We start from the raw sequence: 24,566 nt of genomic DNA on the forward strand, positions 1-24,566 counted from the left end.
AGAATATAAAATGCTAAATAAAAAAAAATACACTAAAATCATATTTTTTTAATATATTTTACTTTTTATTTCATAAACAAAACTTTGGTATTAATAATTACATTCTGGTTGCAAAATGATCTCAAGTGTACTACTGTCCCTCTCAAAAAAAAAAAGTTCCAAATGATGTATTTTAAGTTGACTGCGCCTGTGAATAGTGACAGGTATTTACATCCATGTCTGAGATGGAATGCAGTTCAAGCATCGCCATGTATTTGTCCTCCCTACCTGGTACTGTTACTGTCTAAAACACAACGAACTACATTCACTTTCTCTCATTTGCATTCAGTTACGTTACATCTTTAGAACAGGGCTAGAGTCTCGCTCTGCTCTACTGAAGCATTGCACAACACATAAACTGAACATTGAAATCTGCTCTTGTCTAACAGCAGCAGCAATGTAAAACGTTAAGCTCTGCTAAAAGAAACATGGAAAGAAAAATGAAATTATCAAAACTTCTCCACAACCCAACAAATCGTTTGTCTCGGCACTCTATAAAATGTCGCGCTCATTAGGAAAAGCATGTTCGCTAAACAGTGGTTTGTTACAAATTTGACAACATTTTAAATCAAGAACAAAGATTTGTTTTAAAATTTTGGGACAATCTTATTCTTTCAGGCTACTGCAATTTAAAAACACAGCTCCAGATGAGAGCCTGGAGTTGCAGGCTGCACATCTCAGGGAAACCAGTAAGACGTGTCAGAGTTCTCATTATTAGACGTTCTGACCTCAATGGCTGATTGAAATATAATAATAAAACCTGGGATGAACCGAACAAGCAAAGACTAAACTGCCTTCCTTGTAAGCCCTAAAAAAATCCTTAAAAAACGAGCTATTCAAGCAAAACCATGGGGTGGGGGGTGGGGTGGCCTTAGAACTCCTGTTTCATTTCCAGGTCAAGGCAGTTCATTTAGAGTTCGTCCTTAAATGGCGTTTCATTTTCCGACGAATCCTCCTCTTCTTCTGCCTCTGTGTTGTCTCCTTCCTCTCCCTCGTCTCCCTCGTCTCCCTCCTCGTCTTCTTCCTCATCTTTCACGTCGTCTTTCTTTTTCTCCTCCTCACGCTGCTTCCTTTCTTCCTCATCCTGCTGATCCTTCATCTTCTTTTCTGGTTCCTGTACAATTCGAAGAATGATGGGTCAGGCAGAACCATTCAGGTAAAACTACTACAGGATCAGTAATTGTTACTGGTCAGCTACAATGTTCCAAGACGTATTAATAGCGACACAGAATGATCCATTGCAGTAATACAATGAATAGATTTTACTGTTCCATACCTTGGTGACTCCCCAGGTTTCCTGTCCAAACTCTTCTGCATATTTTTCATCATCCGTGATCAGGAAGTTGTCAAAGATAGTGCCAGATTTTACCTGTTATAGTAAAAAAAAAAAATTAAAAAGAATGTATTTTTAAACATGTCCTCAATGAAATCTCAAATGTCTACATACAAGATCTACTTAACGTGAGGTACGGCAAACGTACATGCTGGATAGTAAGGACTTTCATTGTGCAAAGGGGTGTAAATCTACGGTTGTGATCAGTGGAGCCTATGATAAAGAATGGGTCTGCTTTTAAAACTAACCTGCCAGAGGTCAAGTCCAAGGACCCCTATGTTGTTGAACTTGTAGATGTTTGAATCAGGTGTGTATTCAGGGTTGTCAATCTCAGGGTGAATCCAGGCACCCTTGTAGTCAGGGTTCTCAATCTGCTTGGGTTTCCACTCGCCCTTTAAGAAAAAAGTACGGTATTAACAACGCAGATCAGGAGCACAGATACCCACCAGGGGCATAAGCACCACACCGCCCCCAACTGTACATCTACTGCAAGTAGGGTAGCATGCCACAGCAAGGGCGTAGTCTACAAAACCAAGACCAAAAAAGAGCCTTCGATAGCCTCGAACATTAACAGTGCAGGAAAAAAAAAGTTCTTGTAACAAAAGCACCATGCAAAGTTACCTTAAATTTGGTCAAGCTGTTCCCAGCTAATAAGTTGTCAGAATTAATAAAGTATCTGATGACGAATCCTTAACAAGTTTCAGCAGTTCTCAAGTGTCACACAGACAAGGGATAATAACCGATTAACAATTCACATATATATATAAAAATATATTTATTATACTACCAGGGTTTTTTTCATTTTGCTGTCTCTCTAGCATGTTGAAAAGGCATACCTTGTATTCTGGGTTGGGGATCATTGGTGGCTCCCACTCTCCGTCCATCTCCTCATCCCAGTCCTCTGGCTTCTTGGCATCAGGATCAGGGATGTTCTCAGGTTTCTCCCAGTCCTGAAACACATGAAACAAGAAATGAACAAAGGAATATTTGTCTGGGCAATAGCACGGTTCCATTACGACAGCGTCTGCTGAATTCGAGTTCCTCAGGCTGTTATTTGCTGCCCGTACCTCTGGTTTGACATCGTCAGGGTCGTCAATCTTAGCCCGGTCATCCCAGTCCTCTGGTTTCTTCGCTTCGGGGTCCTTAATCTTCTTGGGCGGCAGGAAGTCCCAGTCTTCCTCCAGAGTGCCGGATTCCACCTTCTCGTTGTCGATTTTCACCTCGTAGGTCTGATCGGGCCTCAGGATCAGTGTGTACAAGTGAGTCAGCTCGTCATCCTGTAAGGGGACAGGCAGAGAGACATCCACATTTTTAATGCTCTAATGAGCAGGGTGAAGTAATTCAGAGGAGCTTCAAATGAGGAACTTCTGAATGGAGAAGCATTCCGTTTCTATGGAAACAATCACAGCCGCACATTGGAACAAAAGCCGGAGAACGTTGCAACCAAACCACAGAATGGCATGTAAAAACATCAAAGAGCTGTGCTGGGGATTAGACGGGACAGCTGTACATGTTATTGCTGTGAATTAAAGGTGGTGGATTTTTTGTACACGTCTTTATTTATCTTGGTTGCTCAACACTTGCCTTGCACTTCACTTCCTTTTTGATCAAATGATTTTTGCCCTTGTAGTTGAAGATGACGTGGACCTTTTTCGTGCTGTAACCACAGATGTCAGGACCTGTTAAAAAACCAGCGAGAGTGGCGTTATCAAAACCACGGACACATGCAACACACAGGCTAGATCAACTGTCTTTCTGTCCATGTGACTTCGCTTGCCTGTCCCGCGGCTCCACTGCTACACCACTGGCTGTGTTCCGCCTTCAGAGATGTTCCGAAGTGAGAACTTACCGAACATAATGTAGTACTGCGATTCCCCGTGCATGTCCTCCTGATCCTGGTCTGCAGGGAAGACCTTGACGTAGCCACCCCCGCAGTCGATCTTCTGCTCGTGTTTCACTGTGAACTGGATCACCAGGGTCTTGCCCTCGTTGCTGAAGGGATCAAAGCGGGACGACACAGCATAGAACCGGGCATCCTGGCTGGTTTGCAGACCTGAAAACAAAACACAAGCTTGGCTTCAACAGGGATTGAAATGGGACTTCTATTGCATAGCAGCTTCACCCACCTGGGGTGTTCAGTACAAGCTTGATTAGCCACGGCGTGTAGGTAACAAGCTCAGGTGTGTCAAGCTCATAGTAAAATCAGGAATGGATCAAAGTGCTATGCAAAACCGCTATGCAAAGGGAGTCCAATTTCCATTCCCGAGTCACTGTTTGATTAGTAGAATGACCAGCATCGTGGCTCCGTCGTTTGTTCCTTTACCTTTATCATTTTCCTTATCACCATAAAATGACCCTGCCGTCAGTTTCCACTGCCCGTAGTCCTCCTTGTGCTTGGACACTTTCCAGCGGCTCTGCCAGGAATCTGAAACGCAGGACAAAGATCACGGTTTAGCAGCGCTGAAACAAAGGGAATGCATCGTTTCATTATTACAATATGCAGCTGATTCTATTAACCAGTGAATCCCTTAAGCAGTGTGCTGTAATACCTGCGTATTACACGCTTTAGAAGCCTCCTCAGAACCATTAGTGACCTAGAACCACTATTCCGACACCCCAGTCGCAAATAAAATTAAATAAGAAAAAAAAGAAATATCATTCAGATGTCATTATCATCAGCTTGTTTGTACGAGCAATAGTGAATTCTGGAATGATTCTGGAAGACTGTTTGATCCAAAAAAAAAAAAAAAAAAAAACAGTCAGGTGATAAAAACCGGGAGCAACGTTAGTTCCTTGTTTGTTCAACATGTGTCACTGTAGTTATACAGGAACTTGATTCAAATCTAAAATGTGCTACAAGGAGTTGTCAGCCTGCAAACAAACAAACAGACACTGGAAATATATTAAAGTATCAAATACTTCCCACTCGTCCATTGATTCCCCCGGATTCTTTCCGAATTAATACTTTATTAAATAACTTTTCAGTCTTTTTTTATGCTTTTAAGTTTCAGTTTCAATACTGATCATCAGCAGCCACTAAAAAGAAAATCAAAATCTTCGAGATCGAGTTATTGGGTTGTAGTCTCTTTTGTGGCAGATTCTTAAGAGACCGTTGGGGGTATTTTCGCAGTACGTCGTGGTTAGTCGAAACACTACTTCTGTTTGCCCTCGTTATGCACTGTAGATAATCACACAGCATTTTATTTGATTTTATTCTAATTTTAGAGGGATATACGATCCCCATCACAAGTTTCAAACTATACAAGGCATATTATTATTATTATTATTATTATTATTATTATTATTATTATTATTATTATTATTATTATTTAGTAGTAGTCGTAGTAGTATCAGACTGCAGTATACAGTACAGTATAGTATAAACCAAACAAAGTGAAATTAAGATTCAGATTATACTCATATTGTACTAATACTAATTATTTATGTTGCTAGGCTTTTCCCCCAGTGTGTAACCGTACGCATTCATTTTTATTTTGAAATTAAACTACATTTTTTAAGAAGATACCACGATACTATAAAATAAAACCAGCTTTCAAATACAAGATTCATTTCTCAGATTTTGAAGTCCGATGCTTGAGGGACATATACAGATCTGCGTGCTTGCTATATATTTTTTCCAAATAGTGTTAAAAAAAAAAAAGGTTTCCTTTTTTTTTTAATAAAAGCATTTCTTACCTCCATCCAAAAACTGTTCTTTAAAATAAATGCTTGGATCGGCCGCGACTACAGCAAAAAGCACCGAGAATAGCAATCCGGACCTCATGATTACACCTCCTCGAAACCTGGATTAATTCTGGTACTGCCTCTGTCTGAAAGCACAGGTTTTATTGCTGTAAATGTTCCTGCACAGATGGCTGCCGGTGATTGGTCCAGCTGATGACCAATGAGCTGAGACCACGAGTTATTCCGAGGAAGTACATGTAGATTTCAACAGGGTACGCTAGCTGTACCGAGGCAATCAGATTTAAAGCCGCAGGCACCATTATAACCGTGTACATATACATCACACCCAAAGATGCACACACCATTTGAGGTAGTTTTTTCTACAAAGCAGATTTTGCTATTTTCTGTGCATACAGTATTATATTATTATTTATTTCTTAGCAGACGCCCTTGTCCAGGGCGACTTACAATTGTTACAAGATATCACATTATTTTTACATACAATTACATTATTTTTTCATACAATTACCCATTTATGCAGCTGGGTTTTTACTGGAGCAATCTAGGTAAAGTACCTTGCTCAAGGGTACAGCAGCGGTGTCCCCCACCTGGGCTTGAACCCACGACCCTCCAGTCCAGAGTCCAGAGCCCTAACCACTACTCCACACTGCTGCCCGTTATAGTGGAATGTATGTAAATGTTTTGTGAGAACTGTGGAATTATAATTGTGATAGGTTATAACTTGTCTGCGTTTTATGCTAAAACTCAAAAAAAAAATCAGTTTGAAAGAAAAAGCCTACAGTTAGTTTGATCACCACCCACCGTTGTTTTTACTCATGCATGCAGGTTACAGCAATGAAGGATGCTATATAAATGAAATTTGTATGGGATGATATGGTATAAACCTTAATAATACACAGTCAGGTTTAATTAGACAGGTTGTGTGACACATGGCACTGGGGTTGAGATTTTTGAGGTGTGACTTCTACACACAGAGGGATTGCCAGGAAAGCAGCAAGGGTGTGTGGCTCAAATTCTATTTTGCATCTCCCTCGAATAAAATTAGCTCAACACGGCCTGATTAATCTTATATTTAACATTTCCTGGGGTGAAAGAGTGACACCGAGGCACAGACAAAAGAACAGCTCTACTTTGAAACCACTTCCACTTTATTTATTCATGATTTACAATGCCAAGGTATTTTATTTTGTTGTCTTCACATTAATAACATTGTTATAACTAAATGAAATACATTTTAAACCTTTTTTATTACATGCATAAAATAGCCATTACTGTGGACTTCCCTATCAATCTTTATATATATATATATATATATATATATATATATATATATATATATATATATATATATATATATATATATATTATTTCAGACATGAGGTCAGCTTCAAATCATGTGGGAGTCCATTGAATTTTTAATTTTGCAGACCTCTAGATGTCTAAAGCAGCAATTCCTATATGCGGTACTAGAGGAATATATCTCAGTGAAGGTTACACATTGGATTGAAAGCACTCATTTGAAGAATTTTGCAAAGCACTTTCACATTTCTGCTTGCACCCAACACTTTTAATGAATGAAAGCTTGCTTGCAACCGTCTTTAAAGATGATAAGATTTTTAGATTGCAATCTGGAGCGCAATATGGCTTCCAGCTGACACACCTCAATGTCTTTTATTTCAACAGGTTTAAACTGTAACTTGTCAGGCCCTTCTCCGATAGTCACTGTTTCAGATCCATCGCTGTGTCCTAATACTGCACCAGTGGGAGGCTGCTGATCTGGGCAACAATAAGCCATCCACACAAACTCGGGTACAGCCACTCTGCGCTCTGTATTATCTGGAATCCACTTCCCATCCTGGTAAGGGATGACTCCGCTCACAACGTGACATTTGTCATTTAAAAGACCTAGCATTCTGTTTTCTGTATTTCTCCACTGGTCCTGATTAAATCCACGAGGCTGGGGTGGAGCATTTGTCACCGTGAATGTAGAAGCTTTGCTAGATTTACTGCCCATGTAGCTGTTAGGATTCAAATGCCCTCTTGTATACTTCACCTTTTGGTACAGTTTATTATAATCAATTTCTACTGGTTGGCTTTGCTTGACGATTGGATCATCTTTGACTTTGCTATCTATTTGCTGCATATTTCCATTTTGACTTGGGTAAGGAAGCTGAAATACAAACAGACACAGTTAAGTGACTTAATCTGCAGAGGCAATGTATTGCAATCCCACTGCACTGAAACTAAAATGAAATGACATATTAAATGTAATTGAGTGTATAGTAAACCTTGTTAAATCTACGGCAAATACTTTCAATCCTTTGTTTTTACAGTGCAGTTTAAAAACTGGTTATAGCAGGAGACCTAGCAGCGAGACTGCATAAAAAGAGGTGTAGACAACAACAAACGATATTCACTACCAACTAAGCCTTGAGTGCTATTTTTAAGGGACTGTATTTCCACTTTTCATGTGTCACAGCGCCTCTCAATACCGAATCACCTACACGCGACTCGGCACGTTCATTGCATGTAACGTCAGTTACATGGCTTGTACAGTGGAAAAGAGGTATATATTATGAAACAGGTAACAACTTTTAAAGCTGCAGATGGGATCGGATCAATTAAGGGTCACATTTTTCATCTGAGTTTTTTAACATTGAAATCGCTCTCAGAAAAATGTGAATAAACTTTACACTTGCTTCAAAATACCACTACCAGTCCTAAAATATAAGAATGTGGAGAAAGCAGCAGATTCAATTCAGTTTAGTGTTCTTGTACAGAAACTAAGTCTGGAAAAGGTGCTCTCCTACTGTGCAAAGCCCATTCTGGATCATACAATGAAGCAAAACCTACCTGTGCCTCATACTTCCAGTGTTCATTCGACATGTCAGTCTCTTTGTCCAAAGGATCTGCATAGTTGAACAAGGAAGCAGAATACAATGGAATCCGTCGTTGTTTATCGTATAGGGATGCAAAATAGTACCTGTCCCTGAAACTCTGGCATATTCTGGCGTAATTGCTATCTTCAAATCCAGTGAGCTCCTGGCTCTTATAAAAGAACTTCATGCATGGACTATTTTGAAATGTGTCAGACGTCAAAACAGTTGCATTCACTGACCACAAAGTGATCAGAGCTAAAAAACCACAGATCAAGGAGGAGAGCATGGTTCAGATCTCAACTGGAGGGATATTCTTTCTCTTCTTACTCGGTTTTAGATTTGCAGTGCCCTCTGTTTCAATGCTGCTCTCTGCAATGCAGGACCGTTTCACACAAATCACATGATCATGCTAATGGAGAGGTCTGATTGGTTGGTTTAACAAACCTGATTTACAGTAAATGGAATTCTTGGCACTGTGGGTCATTGGTAATGCTGTTATTGTAATATTTATACCCCAAAACTCCAGACACATACATGTTTTTAATATGCAACTTTTATTAAAACATGGGTCATGGGTCATAAACATACATACACGCAAACAGAGCAGAACACGTGGCTTTCCCTAACTACTAAGCAGATTTTTTTTTTTTCTCGTCCCTGTTAAACATTTTTTGTTTTGTTTACAGATGCAATTTTGAGGAGTCTGTTGTTTTAACTCAGTCTTTTTAGTTGTTAAAAAATAAAGACATTCCACTATACTGTACACAACAATTTTTTCATGGACGCCAAAATAAAACTACAATTTCTTACAATAAACATTAGCAGTTACTTTGTTAATTAGTATATATAGCATCGTTGCAAAGCACCGTTTCTGAATTCTACCGTTCTTCAATATTAAGTTTGTCTTTCAAGATATCCGTGCATGGTCGCGGATTGATGACGTAGCGCGTCACAGGCAGAGGAGGGCGCTTTCCATAGAAACAGGAGGACGCTTGTTTTGGTACGCTGAGTAACTCTGCTGGGAGAAGGTCTTAGATTTGTAAGGTAAAGTATTTTCCCTAATAAGCCCACGATAAACAGATCATTTTGCAAATTGATGTCAATTTTTAATCAGCACAATAAAAAGTCACTGCACCTGCTCTGAAAAAGAGTTTGTCATTTTTAGATTACATCTGAATTGTATCCCATTTATAAGTGATACGTTTCTTTTGATGCTCAAATATAAATGATACGTTTCTTTTGATGCTCAAATATAAGTGATGCGTTTTTGTTGATGCTCAAATATAAGTGATGCGTTTTTGTTGATGCTCAGTACTTTAAAGACTGGCTAGTCTTGAACATGTAGAAATCATTGAAACTTTACATTTACCAGTTGTGTCCAAAAGGGTGTAGATGTTAATCTGCTTGTAGACTTTATTTTCACCGGTGTATTTGGTCACGATTAAACATTTCAGTTTTATTTCAAAGTATGTGGAATCGCAGTGATTCGAGAAGCTCGGCTCTGGCGAGAGCGCAGACGCAGCTCCGCGGAAAGCGAGTATCCAGCGCCACAAACGAGTCCAAGGATGAGTTTCAGGTAGCGCTACTGTTCATTACTTACTAAACATGACAACTACACCAGGAGTGCCCCATTGCTGCTCACCCTGTAGCTGTTGATGAAATTAAACAAATCACGTATAACTGAATGCTTAATCGGTTCAATAAAACCATTTAGAACATATTTATTTATTTATTATTTAAACAGGAGGTTTACCCATTGAGACCGAGGCCTCATTTACAAGGGGGTCTGTATATAGCAAATGGTGTTAAACTATAGTAAATGCATATAACTGTGGCAAAATTACAGTGCTAAAGTTTTTTTTAAGGGATTAAAGACAAATTTTACTGTTTGTGAACCAGGAGTACATGGATGCACTGACGAAAAAAACGAACGCTTTAAAAGTCAGCCAGACTCCATTTCAGGACCTGAGCGATCTTTCAATGGAAGACACGGACAGCGAAATGAAGGAGAACCGAATTGTCAAAAGCAAGACAACGCACAGAGAAGACGACCGTGAAAAGACTGTGGTGGAAAGCAGGTTTTTAAAAAAAGCGTCCCAGTCTGTCAAAGGAAGCCAGTCCCCAACAATGAGTAAAACATCAAGTAAAACAAACCCAACTGCTCCAAAGGCTGCGTCCACGCAGAGAGGCTCCACCAGTGCAGCTCTGAACAGACTGGCTCTCATAGAGAATAAAATCATGAACAGAAGGCGAGCCAGGGACCATGCAGACCCGGACGCCGATCTATGGGCTTCAGATGAAAAGCCCTTCTCTGTCCAGTCCAGCAGCGATCACAGCACCCGGGGCAGCAGCAGGTTTCTCAAGAGAAAGCCTCCAGACTCTAAAGGACCGGACCCTGCACAAGTTGAACAGACTGCAGGAGGCCTTCAGAAGTCGCACCCCAAACTGACGCGTAAACAAGTCACTGTGGACAGTGATGAGGAGGATATGAAGAAGCTGTTAGGCAGCTCAGCGGTAATGTCAGAGGAGAGCTTCATTAAACAAGAGAGACCAGCTTCCAGAGAGAGCCCAGCACCTGCCAGAAAGGTATATTGTGTGTGTGTGTGTGTGTGTGTGTTGGAGCGCAAGGTGCGAGTTAAATGGCAGTGGTATTGGGCTAATTTGCCATTCCTGTTTTAACAGTAGATGAAACTGCTGCTTGAATTAGTGTCATTGCTGCTCTCCACAGAAGCTAAGCAAAGCTGACAGCTTGAGATCTTCTCCTATGATCTTTGCCGTATAATAGTTGTCTGTTGCTATGGAAAAAATAATGAAAAGTACAAAAATCCTGTAGCAAATGTTCTTCTTTATTATCTATAAATCAGTGATTAAGTGTAAATATTAACGTGTAAATCGCTGATGTCATCAATACTGTGCATGTGCTTTGTTGTATAATATTTATTTTCAGGTTCTGTATTCTGGCTGTGTTGGCTAATGACAAAACACTGATGCACCTTACTGTGTTTTGTTTTTTAGTCTTTCTTGAAGAGCGATCGAAAGACACAGCCAAGATCTCCTTCCCCACCCAGAAGCAGCCCCCTTTCCAGGACCCCCTCCCCTCGTCGATCCCCACTCAGGACTGTCTCCAGAACCCCCTCCCCTCCCAGAGGCCTCTCCCCCAGGAGGATGTTGTCTCCGAGAATGAAGTTCATTAAGAGATCGTCCTCTTCCCTGTCCCTGAGGAGTGATGTGAAATCTGTGGAGGAGCTGTTCCCTAGCGTGCTGGAGTCTGAGGGTGTGATCAGTGAGAGAAGCGATGGCTCAGATGGTAAGCGTGGTCATGATAGACTAGGGAGAGGAGTTTAGGCTGTGGTCATGGTAAAATGAGCTAGGTGGTGTCAACTTAGCATGCAACTACTACCCCATTTGGTAGTTTGCACTTTTGCAGGCAAATTGCTTTTGTGGCTGGATGTAGCAGACTAAGAGTATAGGGCTGTAGTGCAACAGTGAAGTGACTGAATTGGTACTTTTCCCAGTTAAGTAATTGTAGTGATACTGGGTTTTATCGCCATGCAAGCATTCCCAAGTGTATGGTACAGTAAGCCATACTGGTGCTGTATAGTTTTGTAAGAATACTCTCTAGTTACAACTTGTATGGTGATTGTCTGGCATGCATGTTTTTGTTTTTTAATTATTTGTTCTTCTTCTGCATTAAATGTGGATAGCTTGGCCAATCCAATCAAAATCCAATATAAAAGGTAACATTCATTCAGAATTTGGCTTTATAACAATGCAGGGTGTCCCGTAGTTTTTACATATTTCATAGAATTAAGCAATAATTGTTTTAGGAATTATCTTTATCGCTGCGGTATCAGAAATATTTAACCATTTTATATTACTGGGATGGTTTTCAGATTTCAAACTAAATATTATGACCTTTGAGGACCTTGTACCGGCAATATTGGGAGAAACAGAGACACCAGAAGAAAGACAGGAAAAGGTACAGTAAATGAACATCTGGTCATAATTATTCTTGTGTAAACAAAAAGTAACTGTACTTTTCATCTCCCAGACAAAATCCAGCAAGACCATTAACACTACAGACAGCAAAGGACCACAGGGCTTTTCTCAGCCAGCAAATCTGAATCAGGTGGATGGCACTGCTGAATACGAGAGCGACTTTGAGAGCGAGATCCAGACAGTCTCCGAAAAGACAATTGGTGAAATCTCAGAACGTCTAAACAACGAGTCTCCAGCCAGCATGGTCCAGGAAGTGTCTGGAAGATCTCAAAGAGAGGCGTGGAGCGAACAGTCTGGGTACTCAGCCGAGGAGAGGGCTAGGAAGAGAGAGCACACAGAATCGGATCCCTCCTGGTCGTACCCAGGCAGAACGGAAGGGGGTCGCACCAGCACTGACTCCTCGTACTCAAGGGCTTCCACATATTCAAGTCCATCTCCGTCTGGCACACTCACGCCAACCCCTCGCAAAGGGAGATCGAGCAAGCACAGGGCTGTCAAAGAGGCAGGAGTGCAGACGCAAGCCACTGGATTAGCCTACAACTGGTCCAACGGTTGGTAACATTCTTTAAATTCTTCATACCCACATGGGTAGTTTTAATATGCAGTACTAAGTCTCCTTTTGTCCCTCGGTGCATTAGCTTTATTTTCTTATTTTGTTTAAATAAAATGCAGTGTTTCTAGTAGGCATTAACCATGTTCACCACACCTCTTCTGTCTCTGTAAGGTATGGCAGTATTGGGTCCATCGATTGGAGCAACGTATGTGGATCCAACTCCCATTGCAAGCCATGTTGTTGGCGCTGATGCGCTAGAAGGTAAAATAAGATTATGTAGATTTAAATATTTTAAAATCTGACTTTAATGCCATGATATAGAGGAAGACAAGGTTGTGTGGTCACCGATTCTTCAGACACTGGTGACGATCAGATGATTTATTTTTTTCCCTCCAGCTCTCACAGCCTACAGTCCTGCAGTGTTTGCTTTAAACGACATGCTGAAGCAGCAGTTGGCTTTGACGAGGCAATTTGCAGAGACCAGCCGGTATCTTCACACTTCTCTTCTTGAATCACTTGGACCAGAAAACTACCACTATACAACGTTAGAGGATACTAAAGAGGCAAGTGAATGGGAGGGGGTTCGCATACACCGAGATCTCAACTGTACTGCCACTAAACACACTACAAGAAGTCAGGGTTTCAGGGGTGTATTTAACTTTATTTTAGTATATTCACATTTTCATAGGATTTTAAACCCAATACACGGTTGTTTAATGTTACTGTCCAGAGGTATGAAGTGAATGCATGCGTCTAACTTGAGATTTGCAATTTCTTGTTTTAATAGTTTATACGTAATTGCAAGCCTCCACCTCTAACTATGGAAGAGGCTTTGGAAGAGGTGCTTCAGGATATGAGGGAGTATCATTACATCTGAACGCAAGCAGGACGCTACAGAAGAAATGGAAACAGCCTCGGAGATTTATTTTGATTTCGAAAGTGAACGGCAAACGTACTCATCTTATAACAGACAATGCTGTGGAACAAAACAGAAAAGTATATGGCTGATGTATTCTAACCAAATAAATGTATAAAGAACTGTGTTTACCTGAAATTAAGATTTTAGATTTAAAAAAATAAAAAATGGGTCCAAAATTGACATTTATGGTGTTTGCCGTGGCCCAAATTTAAAGGTGTTTTTTTTTTTTTTTTTTTTTTAAAGTTTCATAAAGTTACTTTAGGTGCTCATGAATGTGTTTGCTTTTTTTAAAGATTACTGCCATGTAAATAAGGTGTTTGAAGATTTTAATTTTGTACTAAAAATACACCAAAGAATGATGACTCCAGCTTTGAAATGTGAAAAAAATATTTGCCATAATTTTTATATGTACCAATCCAGTATCAATCTAGATGAACTGAAAATGCAACACATGTCCCATGGAAAAAGGAAGAGTTATTTGCATCCTGTGACAGTAACGTGAACTGCAACAAGAAACATAAAATCAAAAAAATCACAGTCTCTTTGATTCAAGTTGGCTTTTATAGTTAACAGACAATAAATCTCAGTTACCTAAACAAAAAGTGGCCCAAAATGTTTTATGTAACTTGTTCAAACGGAGTCAATGGTAAAGTAATACATCAGTATTATACTGTATATATAAAAAATAACACACAACACATTTGTCTGTCTATTTTTACAATTTTTCTTAGTACGCCCTTTCTAAAATCTGGGGGGTGGCAAGGGGACTCAACAAGAAGAAACATTATTCTCAGCTTCCTGTAGGGAAACATTTTCTAAAAACAGATGTTTGTGTTTAGTAAACAACAGAAAAAGGCCATTCTTTGTGAACGCTGAACAGAGCATGTGTGTGACCCGGTCGCTGAGTTCAAGAGGTCACTGCTACTCCTGGGGCGGGGGGTCTGGAGGATCCTGGGGCACTGGAACTACGTTAGGGAAAAAAAAACAAAAACACACACAACACAATTACTTTCACATCTCAAAACAACACGCATTTAACAGCTAGTGAGAAAAACAAACACGTAACAGGTCAGCTCTATCAGTGACATTTATATACTTGAGTGGCTAACTAGTTAACAAGGCGGCAAGCCTCAAACTGCTAATATAAAAAGAGGTTTATGGCTTATTCTAAGTTTCTTTGTTGGGCAGAAATAGACTGTGTTGTAAGCATACACAACTAAGGAAGGCTAAAAAGAGACTGCTCAGAATGTTTGACATGTTTTTTTAAAGCAATTTTCTTCTTCTCCAAAGCAACACAACCAGTTCCTTTTGTTATCTATAAACCCCCCTCAAGCAAAGAACAGATAGATCTTCAGCAAACCTAAAAGGGGACCACTGATAATTAGATTTAGATAGCACATTAATGCGTGGAAGTCTGGCCCCTAGCTCGTCTTCAAACACAAATGAAAACTACTCTTTTACCTTCATCCCTTGCCTTCATCCGTGCAATGAATGAATAGCTTTTGTTTCTTCTGTAGTTCTCATAAGGATCGTCGAGGGTCACCCCCACTCCTTTGTACTGGTCCCATTTGTCCCGCACATCTCCTCCTTTAATTGGGTCCTGGATTCCTTGCTCCTTGACCCCCAGCCCACCAGAACCACTCCAGCCTAGAATCACAATGAAAATAAATAATAATTACAATCCAATCAGAAACTGCTTTCCAACAACACTCCAATCTAATGATCTCATTAGTAAATAAAACCAAATCCCAAATCAAAAGCCACAGGAATTATTCCCACCATTTGTCCATACTATGTTTCTGCACAATAAGCAATTCTCAAAACAAAATCGAGGAGTATGAATCCTTACCCATCTTCATCAACATCTGGTGTCCTTTGTTCTCTTCTCCCAGCCTCTGATCTGGTATTATGGGGGCAGGAGCAGCACCAAGGCCAGAGGTGGAACTATAAAATGAATAAAAAACACAACTTAATGGCCGGGTGCAAATACAGATCAAGGACATGCATACTAGAGAAAGGCTTGATTCATCCAGAACTTTAAAAACAACAAAGAAAAGGCACATCAGGTCTACCTGCCCCCTTTCACGCTTTCTGGAATGTATGGAGCTTAAAATCATTCAAAACTTCTCAGCTGCTTACGGTGGAGTTGGACTGCGTGACTTGGACCTCCTCTTCTTCTTCTTCTCTGGAGAGTGGGACCGAGAACGAGACCCAGATCTGGATTGAGAGCCGCTGCGGGAGGATCGGGAGCCACTCCTGCTCCTGCAATTCAAAACAAAACAAATACATTCAGTAACAAACACGTCTACCCGCAACAGCACGTTGCTGTAGCATCTTAAATAAAAAGCGTACTAAAAGCTGAAGCTGTCTTGTAGGTCTAGCTTGTACGTTAAAGTTAGCTGTAAACTGTTGCAGCCAGAAGAACACCTTCAGGGTGTACGAATCAATAAATCGGGCGGCACATCCTTACCTGGATCGCGAGCGGGAGTAGGATCGGGAGCGAGAACGGGATCGGGAGCGAGATCCAGAGGAGGAGCGTGAGGACTTGGAAGATCTGGAGCTGGACTGGGAGGAGGATCTCTCCCGGCTTTGGGATCGGCTGTGTGAGAGGCTGGCTCGAGCACTGAGGGGAGAGAACAGGAGGCCAGTTACGCTGCAGATCGCTGGGTTTGAAACTTGACAGGCTTATTTATAAAAGGCTGTTCCCCTGTGATGCCACGGGGACCTCCCGTCAATAGCAAATCAGGCAAGATTCAAGCTCGCTGAAATGAACTTTATAATCTGCACACATCTTACCTGTTTCGTTTTTCCTGCCCCTTTTTCCTTCTCGCTCTCATTTTAGCTCTAAAGAATTCATAAAGGCCGTTCTGTTCCCAGCCCTCACTGCAAGAAAACAGGACAATACCACTTCATACATACAATCACATATACTGTAAAATCTACATCTGGAAAATTAGTGCCTGTACATAGCAGTATCAGCTTCTCAATTCAGTTTTTGCTTGGATATATATATATATATATATATATATATATACACACACATAAAATGATCCCTTATAGCAAGGAATGCATTTGTAATTTAAACATTTGTTTTAAAAACTATACTTGGTTAATAGGATTTTAGGTTTTCCACTTACTGAGCCTGTAACCTGCAAGGCTGAAACGCTACACCACAACCCACACAGCACCTGCTTTGAATGTCATTGCTCTGCAATGTTTCAGTGGCGTTACCTGTTCCTTGGTCTGTCGTGCGATGGGGGGCTGTAGAATGCCTCGACAGCAGCTAGGAGCCGATCACTGGGGGGCATGGGCGGTGGCAGGCGGATATCTTTGGGATCCAAGGACTTGTAATCATGATCTTCAAGCTGGTCAAAAAGAAAAGGGATGTGCAAGTCATCCTGTTAACCCAAGACAAGACTTCAAATTTAGCGCAGACGGAACAACAAGAGGGCATTAGTGGAAGCCGAGTAAAAGTAAGTTTAGAACAGAAGGTAGGAATCACTTTTTTTACACAGAGTTATAAATGCATGGAATAGCCTACCGGGTGAAGCATCTAAAACACTGGGAACATTTAAAAAAACACTAGATTCTGTTCTTTTAAATGAGTTCCCCCCCAGTAGGAGAGAATGGTGTGCTAACTAGGGACGAGCCTAGATGGGCCGAATGGCCGTTTCTCATTCCCAACCTTTTCATGTTCTAACTATGAGCACAACCCTGCCTACCTTTACAAGTGGAGCCATCAGCCCAGCTGGCAGATCAAAGTAGGGAACGTTGGGCACCAAGCTGGGGTCATCGTGGTTCACATGAGCAGGGCCCTGGCGCCTCATGTGAGGAGGCTGCCCATTAAACCCGTGGGGCGGCGGCCCCCCGAAGTCGGGGTGCGTGGGCCCGCCCCAGGGGGGGTGCTCTCCAATCCCTGGGGGAGGGATTCGGTGTCCAGGGTGATGGTGCGGTGGACCCAGTTCTGAGATGGAAATAAGAGGAGAGGGCTGTTGGTTAAAGAATCTAGTGTTTACCAATTAGCACCTTTTTCCCTGCAGAGAGATTAGTTCCAGAATGGCACGTCACTTAGTCATGTTAAGGTGTATGTGTGCACTCTCTGAATATGAGTCCATATATAAATAATACTGTTCTGACTATTTGCAGATGATGGTGTTCAGATTTGGAAGCAAACGTGAAGAGCATACAGGATTGTGACAGAACGGAATGGATCGTCATCAGATGGAGGGACAATGACCTGGACTTTCCAACTTTTTTGGGGGGGGGAGAAAAACAAAAATACACAATTGTATTAAATTGTAGTAAATTGCAGTGACCAACAATAAGACAAGCCTTATAACCGATACACTGTGGCTAATTATTAAGCTCACAATAAAACCTGGAACAGCTAAAACTGCAGTGAAAGCCATACTTCTGTCTGTGTCAGAATAACTTTAACATAAAAAAGGTCCCCAGCAGGCGGGGCGTCCTTACCTCCAGGGAAGTCTCCCTGTGGGTAGTCGAAGCGATGCGGGGGGTAGGGGGGCCTGTCGAAGTGATGGCGGGGAGGGAAGTCGTCCTGCATGAAGCGCGGTGGGAAGCGGGTGAAGTTGTGCGGATGGGGCGGCTGGTTGAACTGGGGGGGCTGCTGGTGGGGTGGAAAGGGGCCTCGGAAGTGCTGGGGGCGCTGCATTCGGAAGGGGGCTTCCCGCTGCCCCCAGGGCGGCTGGTCCGGCTGGTTGCTCCAGGGGGTATCGTACTGGTTGCTCCAGCTGGAGTCGGACTGGCTGCTCCAGGGTGTGGCCTCACGCTGGCTGTTCCAGTTGGGGTCTCGCTGCTCGTTCCACAGCCCCTCGTGGCTGTTCCACGGAGGGCATGGTGGGGGGGCCTGGGAAGGCGGGAATGGAGGCTGCTCAAACGGCTTGGGGAAAAAAAAAAATAAAAGCATCATTTGTATTGTATCCCAAAACCCAAAGCACTTTGTTTTTCACATGGATCTTAGTACTGTAAAATGTATTTTAGTATTATATTGAGCAGTGTGGAATAGTGGTTAGGGCTCTGGACTCTTGACCGGAGGGTCGTGGGTTCAATTCCAGGTAGGGGACACTGCTGCTGTACCCTTGAGCAAGGTGCCTTACCTAGATTGCTCCAGTAAAAACCCAACTGTATAAATGGGTAATTGTATGTAAAAATAATGTGTACAAAATAATGTAATTGTATGTAAAAAATAATGTGATATCTTGTAACAATTGTAAGTTGCCCTGGATAAGGGTGTCTGCTAATAAATAATAATAATAATAATAATAATAATAATAATAATAATAATAATAATAATAATAATAATAATAATATTTACAGTTAAGGATCAACAACTACTGTCACTTTATACCTGCACAACCAGACCTAATTATTTCACAGATCAAAAAATAAAATAAATAAAGTGCTCCTAAAATTAAATAAACTGTGCCCATTCTTAATTAAAAAATATAATAATAATAACAACAACTGTGTTTGTGGACCAACAGTGGTTCAATAAGAAACAAGCAGACAGCTGTATCAGCTAGTGTCTTCATCAGTATAATGGGCTGTAGTGGACCTAAAGACAGTAAGAGAAAACTCTACACGCTTCATTCTGGTACAGTAATAGGTTGTGCTTTAGAAGGTGTGCAGCAGGTACCGGCTGTGGCTGCTGCTGCGGTCCCCAGGCTGCAATGCCGTGCGGAGGGTCGAACCAGTTTGGCTTGGACGTGGGTATGGGATCGCCGGGCGCTCGGGCGGCTGTGGGTGCAGCTCCTGGATCCTGCGCCCCAGCCTCGGCAGCATCGTACTCCCCAGAAAGCGGCAGGGCTGCTTTGGCATCACCTGAGGAAATTCAACAAGCTTGAGAAGGATTCCTTCCATTTACTCTTTTTCAAAACATTTCTCTATAAAACCCCAGCTGCAGGCACCGTTTTCAAGTGTGTTCTAGGGAATGCATGGAAAAGTTTGGACTTTTAAAGCTTTTTATTGTTTGTTTTACTCCAAAGTGTTATTTGTACAAACACACACATGTTAAAGTTAGAAATCTAGAAATAAACTAGAAACTTCTGTTATTTGTTTCTCAGTTCTTGTGTGTTTTTTTTTACTCATTTTGCAACATTAATAGTAGAAAATGAAGCGAAGGTTTTTCCTAGTGGGCCGACAAGCCCAAGCGATTATTGACAGGTATCAGGGTTATTGACAGGTAACAGGGGCGGCTCACCTGGTTGCCTTGCTGCAGCAGATCCTGGAGTGGAAGGTCTCCCCTCGCTCTCCGCTACTCCCAGCTGCGCAGCCGCCACCACCACCTGCTGCTGCTTTATACTGCTAACAAACTCTTCATGCTGCGTTTTCAGAGTCTGAATCTGCTGCTGAAAGGCCAGCTGAACAGGCTGCACGACTGCAGCATACTCAGTGATTACTGAAGCCTGCAGTGAGAAAAAAAACACAGTTAAAAAAGTGAAATAAATAAATGGATTCTCCTGTTGAAGTATAATCTAGTCCACTAATATACTGATTTAGCAAAACTATGCACATCCAGTAGGATAATGTTTCAGGTCTACAGACCTGCATACGCCAACACAAGAAACTGAACCCAGCAGGTGGTTGTTCTGAAGGCGCTGTTGTATGTGGATCACATGACTCACCTGGTAGTGCCCCAGTCCCAGAGCTGGACTCTGCAGCAGATCATGTGACTCACCTGGTACTGTCCCAGTCCCAGAGCTGGACTCTGCAGCAGATCATGTGACTCACCTGGTACTGTCCCAGTCCCAAAGCTGGACTCTGCAGCTGCTGGATTGTAGCCTCGTCAAAGTAACCGTTCTTTTCCCAGAGATGCAAGAGCTGAACAGAAAGAAAACAGGTCATGAAAAAATAGAAATCTGTTTCACACACACACACTATATATATAAAAAATGAAAAACAACTTACTCTTGCAATTTTCTGCTGCTTGTCCACTTCTACTGCCAGGAAGCTGGTGCAATAGATGGGAACCACCACCTTCTGCAGGGCTGCAAGGAGGTCTCGCTGCTGCTTCCTCTGGCTAGTTAAAGAAATAATCGGGAACCAAGTACTGTACAACAAAACTGTACTGATCTGCTTTTACCAGCCAAAGCAGATTTGTTAGCAAGTCCCTGAAAATGAATTATTACTGGATTCTCAGCTGAAGTACTATCCTTGCACTATTACATTACTATTATGTCATTGTTTATATATGTATTTGGTTTTAATTCTAACTTGCTGCATCTTATCTTATGCTGTATTTTAGTCACATAATTTGCACTATACTGTATTTAAATATTGTTCTGCATTGTAACCCTTGTAAGTCGCCTTGGATAAAGGTGTCTGCCAAATAAATAATCATGAAATGTTTTAATAGCAAGTAAATCTGACCAGATAAAAAACACCTTTACAAAAGGCCAATGCCAGTGGTTGCATGGCTACCCCCCAGTGCATGCATCCTGTAAAATGCACAATGCACGGGTCCTCACCAGTGATGCAGAACGTCATTCATGAGATAGATGAGATGCAGGCGAAGCTCGAAGTGCGCCCCCTCCACTGTGATGCGGTTGCGGAGGTGCCCAACCATCAGCTCGCAGTGCTGCGGAGTCTTCGCGTTGTTAAACATCCAGTTCTTTCCAGCCTTACAAGAGAAGACAAGAAACACACGCGTTAGGATCCCAAGCTGAAACACAACCCCCTTGGCTCGGGGTATTAGGATAGGGTGCGGCTATTTAAATTACTGTAAAAACTAGACATATCTGCAGCAGCTTCATTTTGCGGATGTCTCGCTGCGGGCGTATTTAAAGTAACAAATGTTTGCGCATGTAAACTGTATAAACTATATTCAGTAATTCTGCAGCATGTATATATTTTGCAGATTTTTAATAAAAAGCGAAATTAAGTGAATATTTCATGTCAGCACTATTAACCCAAAGTGATAAGAAAAATATATACATATATATATATTTTTTTTTTAATCTCCTGCTGTAGGTGATTCTCAAAGAAATGGTAACGGAGAATGCCGCCCCCCAATGCTTCACCTAGTACTTACTGAAATAGCATCTTTAGTGCAGGTGTCAATGATTGGCTGCAGCAAGCTGTCGAATTCACTCATGTCCAGCTGAGTCTCCAGCAGCAGTTTCTGTGTCTGCTGCTCTGTCGCCAGGACAATCGCTGCGCTCACTTGTTCCTGGAGGGGAGGGGGGGGATACAAGCCGCATAATTCAAAGAACTGTTCCTTCTAATTTATCAAAACGCCGTGTTCCCCGTCAGCTTTGCAATGCAACTGGCTATGCAAAATCTGCGCGAATACAAACTGTACTTATGTAATTTGCTTCCATTACATGTAGACTTAACTTTTGCGGTTAACAAAATTAGAGCAAGTTATCATAACAACATAGTTAAAGAGAACATTTAAGTAACGGGTAGATGACAGTTAAAAATGCTCCCCAAAGAAATGACAAAGTAGCCTGTCCTCAAATGAGGGCAACGGCACTTAAATCACGTAATCAGGTGGCTTAAAACAGGTTCTTAATACAGGCTGAAGTTATATCAGGGAGCTCTTCCCTGGCTCAGCTCCAATATAAGCGTTGTGTGTGCAGTAATGTTGCACTATAGCCAGGTACAGACATCCTAGATTGGGAATGCCCTACCTGTCGGAGGGTGTGCAGATGCTGCTCTTGTTGCTGCAGGTTCCACTGGCTCTGCTGGATGAGCTCTTCCAGGGATGGAGAGGCTGCTGCAATGGGCGGAGGAGCCATGGTCTGCAATGGGGGCTGGGGGTCTGGAGCATCCTGCTGCTTACAATGCACTGGGGGTGAAAAACAAATTCATTGAGAACATAATGCTTACTGCAAAAACACATCGCTTTCAGACAATCATACAGAAATCAAGACATGAAAACAAAAAGTCACTAATGCAAGGTACACACAGGCAACGTAACTTTATTACTATAGTAGAGGAAGGTTTCATTGCGTTTATACTATTTGCCTCAGCAGTTATCTTTCGGTTTTCAATTCAGTTTTGGAGGCAGCTCTCCCTCTACTGCAGATCAAGCCTGCAGCTTTTGCCAGTCATCGACAAAATAAATATGAAAAATAACAGGGGAGGCTTTCCCATTGCTGAGAGTTTGAAAATATAATTGCTAAATAACATAACATTCTAATAAATACCTTCCAACTTATACTCTTCACAATCGTGTGTAGTAGAATCTATAGGGGGAAAAAGACACCTTTAATACAGTACACTATAGTAAGAAAAAAGATTAGCAGGGAGAGGCTCTCTTTCTGAATTGGTCATGAAATTCTGGAACAGTATTGTTTGAATTACATTTGCCATACTGCCAGTTCTGCTTTAGCCCTGAATCTATATAATGTAGTTGGACTGGACAGAGTTGTACACTGTACTGTACAGTTTTAGAGGACATTTGTATTTTTTATATAAACGTACGTGGCTGTTGCTCGAAGGCAAGTTTGTATCTGTAGTAGTTGAAAAATTCCCCTCCGAAAAGGAAAGAGAATTTGGGGTTCTCTTTCTGCTTCTCCATAGTCATCTTCTCAAATTCAGGCCCATTGCGAGCCACGAACTGAGCAAGCTTGTCAATGACATTCCTCAGCTCCTGATCTGTAAACAGAATTAGGAGAAAATGTGAAGAAATGGTTGCAAAAAAATAACACACAAAAAAACATGCATGTACTGCAGTGGCACCTGCCTATCACCAGCTTTTAACTAAATCTACTAGGGTAACAGGGGTGGAAATTAGACTCCTACTGCATGGCAGTTTCACCCATTCCAGGTTTTACTACGAGCTTGATTAGCCCCAGTGCACAGGCAACAATCTCAGCTGTGCCTTATTAAACTCATAGTAAAACCCTGAATTGATCACAATGCTATGCAATGGGAGTCTTACTTCGACCCCTGGGGTAATGTATAACTTTCTCAACTCTCACCATTAAACAATATTCCCACAAGCCATTATTATGTTCTGGAGGTAGTTTGGTTTTCCAGACTGTGTGGCTATGGTGAAGTCCGTTCAACCTGCCATCACACAGCAGCTTCACTTCCTGTGCAGCGGTTATTAGGACCCCTGTATAAAACGCTCATGTCGGAACGGTCCATTGCTGTGCTGTTATATTCAATACAACATGCTAACATGTACTCCAACAGCGCAATGAGCAACCACAAAACACGCAGGGCAGGTTGGACAGCAATATGATTTAATGACACATTTCAATATGAAAAAGGACTAACTGATATATAGGCAGACACACGAGACATTTGGACAAACAGTACTCGCTGTTTCAATACGTAGTCACAATAAAGACGAGGCACGGTTGCGCATGTGGTAAGTGTTTGATGTCATTAACTCACAGCGTTAAACATTGGCGTTCAGACAGCGCTCTACGGCAACACCAAATAAATAACAGACAGTGCAAATTTCAATACACACACTGTAGTAAGCGTGAGTGATCCTGGTGAACGGGCCCACGACATTGTGTGCAGAGCAGACAGGCACAGGTCCAGCAACACGCACGTTAGTTAAAAGCATTCTGTCGAGCTCATGTTTTCAATACCTACCCTCCGGGGGCGCTGGCACCTCCATTGCTGCTTAAGCCAGGATTCAGAAATGTCTTTCACTGTAAAATATCGATAGTTTATCTACAAAATCGAAAACCGTCCGCTAACGACCCACAATTTACTTTTTTTTACGACTGAAATAAAAAGAAAAGGCTACTAAAGTTTACTGCTGCCCCCTACCGGACAGGATGTTTCTCAGCAAATAAAAAAAAGACTGTTGGATCGTGGCACTGTGATTATATTGTTGTTATTAGGGAAAATAAAGAACCCTATAGTCACTTATTTTTCACTTTGTGTAAATACTGTGTACATATTAAGTAATCACACACTGGTTGTATGATTTGCTTTCTGTTTGTTACGTGGATAAGAATGTAAATTCTTGTTCTTATTGTATGACTTATATTGTAACACTTGAATGTATTTGTATTTGCTTGCGATTGTAAGTCGCCCTGGATAAGGGCGTCTGCTAAGAAATAAATAATAATAATAATAATACACAGTGCCGTTTCATGTAAAATGTGATGTCAAGGTCAGATTAATAATTAATGCACAAGGACCGACACT

The 24,566-nt window shown here is 41.6% G+C and overlaps 4 protein-coding genes across 5 annotated transcripts; 1 reads left to right on the plus strand and 3 right to left on the minus strand.

Moving 5' to 3' along the window:
- Positions 1-43: 43 nt before the first annotated feature.
- LOC117966156 (calreticulin-like) lies at positions 44-5,226 on the minus strand. The gene is made up of 9 exons (XM_059013887.1): positions 5,069-5,226; positions 3,696-3,797; positions 3,222-3,425; positions 2,957-3,051; positions 2,440-2,649; positions 2,209-2,322; positions 1,621-1,764; positions 1,316-1,408; positions 44-1,153 (listed from the first exon to the last, which is right to left on the minus strand). The coding sequence occupies exons 1-9, from the start codon at positions 5,154-5,156 to the stop codon at positions 950-952; spliced, it is 1,254 nt and encodes a 417-aa protein (XP_058869870.1). The 5' UTR covers positions 5,157-5,226; the 3' UTR covers positions 44-949.
- A 981-nt stretch (positions 5,227-6,207) lies between these two features.
- On the minus strand, positions 6,208-8,360 carry LOC117401501 (endonuclease domain-containing 1 protein-like). The gene is made up of 2 exons (XM_059013892.1): positions 7,931-8,360; positions 6,208-7,247 (listed from the first exon to the last, which is right to left on the minus strand). The coding sequence occupies exons 1-2, from the start codon at positions 8,240-8,242 to the stop codon at positions 6,645-6,647; spliced, it is 915 nt and encodes a 304-aa protein (XP_058869875.1). The 5' UTR covers positions 8,243-8,360; the 3' UTR covers positions 6,208-6,644.
- Positions 8,361-8,871: 511 nt separating this feature from the next.
- LOC117966239 (uncharacterized protein C19orf44-like) lies at positions 8,872-14,190 on the plus strand. The gene is made up of 9 exons (XM_034911974.2): positions 8,872-9,000; positions 9,424-9,532; positions 9,856-10,542; positions 10,972-11,263; positions 11,850-11,935; positions 12,008-12,506; positions 12,680-12,769; positions 12,905-13,071; positions 13,296-14,190. Exons 2-9 carry the CDS (start codon positions 9,425-9,427, stop codon positions 13,383-13,385), a joined length of 2,019 nt encoding a protein of 672 aa, XP_034767865.2. The 5' UTR covers positions 8,872-9,000; position 9,424; the 3' UTR covers positions 13,386-14,190.
- Positions 13,970-24,170, minus strand: LOC117401448 (calcium homeostasis endoplasmic reticulum protein). 2 transcript variants are annotated; one of them, XM_059013889.1, is made up of 19 exons: positions 24,003-24,170; positions 22,875-23,048; positions 22,598-22,636; positions 22,079-22,236; positions 21,478-21,615; positions 20,915-21,066; positions 20,355-20,466; positions 20,178-20,267; positions 19,648-19,852; positions 19,084-19,268; positions 17,901-18,327; positions 17,150-17,391; positions 16,659-16,792; positions 16,224-16,310; positions 15,898-16,050; positions 15,567-15,689; positions 15,277-15,371; positions 14,889-15,074; positions 13,970-14,392 (listed from the first exon to the last, which is right to left on the minus strand). In XM_059013889.1, exons 1-19 carry the CDS (start codon positions 24,025-24,027, stop codon positions 14,349-14,351), a joined length of 2,769 nt encoding a protein of 922 aa, XP_058869872.1. In that variant the 5' UTR covers positions 24,028-24,170; the 3' UTR covers positions 13,970-14,348. The 2 variants fall into 2 exon arrangements, with proteins under 2 accessions (XP_058869872.1, XP_058869873.1); XM_059013890.1 differs by lacking the exon at positions 22,598-22,636.
- Between the last annotated feature and the right edge of the window lie 396 nt (positions 24,171-24,566).

Source organism: Acipenser ruthenus, chromosome 47 (genome assembly GCF_902713425.1).
Source record: "Acipenser ruthenus chromosome 47, fAciRut3.2 maternal haplotype, whole genome shotgun sequence".
NCBI classification, from domain to species: Eukaryota; Metazoa; Chordata; class Actinopteri; order Acipenseriformes; family Acipenseridae; genus Acipenser; species Acipenser ruthenus.

Coding starts and splice junctions, on each gene's coding strand:
- LOC117966156 (XM_059013887.1), bottom strand. CDS start 5,156: ATGAGGTCCGGATTGCTATTCTCGGTGCTTTTTGCTGTAGTCGCGGCC. Junction 3,052..3,221: donor GCAGTACTACATTATGTTCG/GTAAGTTCTCAC, acceptor GTTTTTTAACAG/GTCCTGACATCTGTGGTTAC. Junction 2,323..2,439: donor CTGACGATGTCAAACCAGAG/GTACGGGCAGCA, acceptor CATGTGTTTCAG/GACTGGGAGAAACCTGAGAA.
- LOC117401501 (XM_059013892.1), bottom strand. CDS start 8,242: ATGCTCTCCTCCTTGATCTGTGGTTTTTTAGCTCTGATCACTTTGTGG. Junction 7,248..7,930: donor ACTGGAAGTATGAGGCACAG/GTAGGTTTTGCT, acceptor TTTGTATTTCAG/CTTCCTTACCCAAGTCAAAA.
- LOC117966239 (XM_034911974.2), top strand. CDS start 9,425: ATGTGGAATCGCAGTGATTCGAGAAGCTCGGCTCTGGCGAGAGCGCAG. Junction 10,543..10,971: donor GCCCAGCACCTGCCAGAAAG/GTATATTGTGTG, acceptor TTTGTTTTTTAG/TCTTTCTTGAAGAGCGATCG. Junction 11,936..12,007: donor CAGAAGAAAGACAGGAAAAG/GTACAGTAAATG, acceptor TTCATCTCCCAG/ACAAAATCCAGCAAGACCAT.
- LOC117401448 (XM_059013889.1), bottom strand. CDS start 24,027: ATGGAGGTGCCAGCGCCCCCGGAGG. Junction 22,637..22,874: donor TGCCTTCGAGCAACAGCCAC/GTACGTTTATAT, acceptor TTCCCCCTATAG/ATTCTACTACACACGATTGT. Junction 18,328..19,083: donor CGCAGCAGCAGCCACAGCCG/GTACCTGCTGCA, acceptor TTTTTCCCCAAG/CCGTTTGAGCAGCCTCCATT.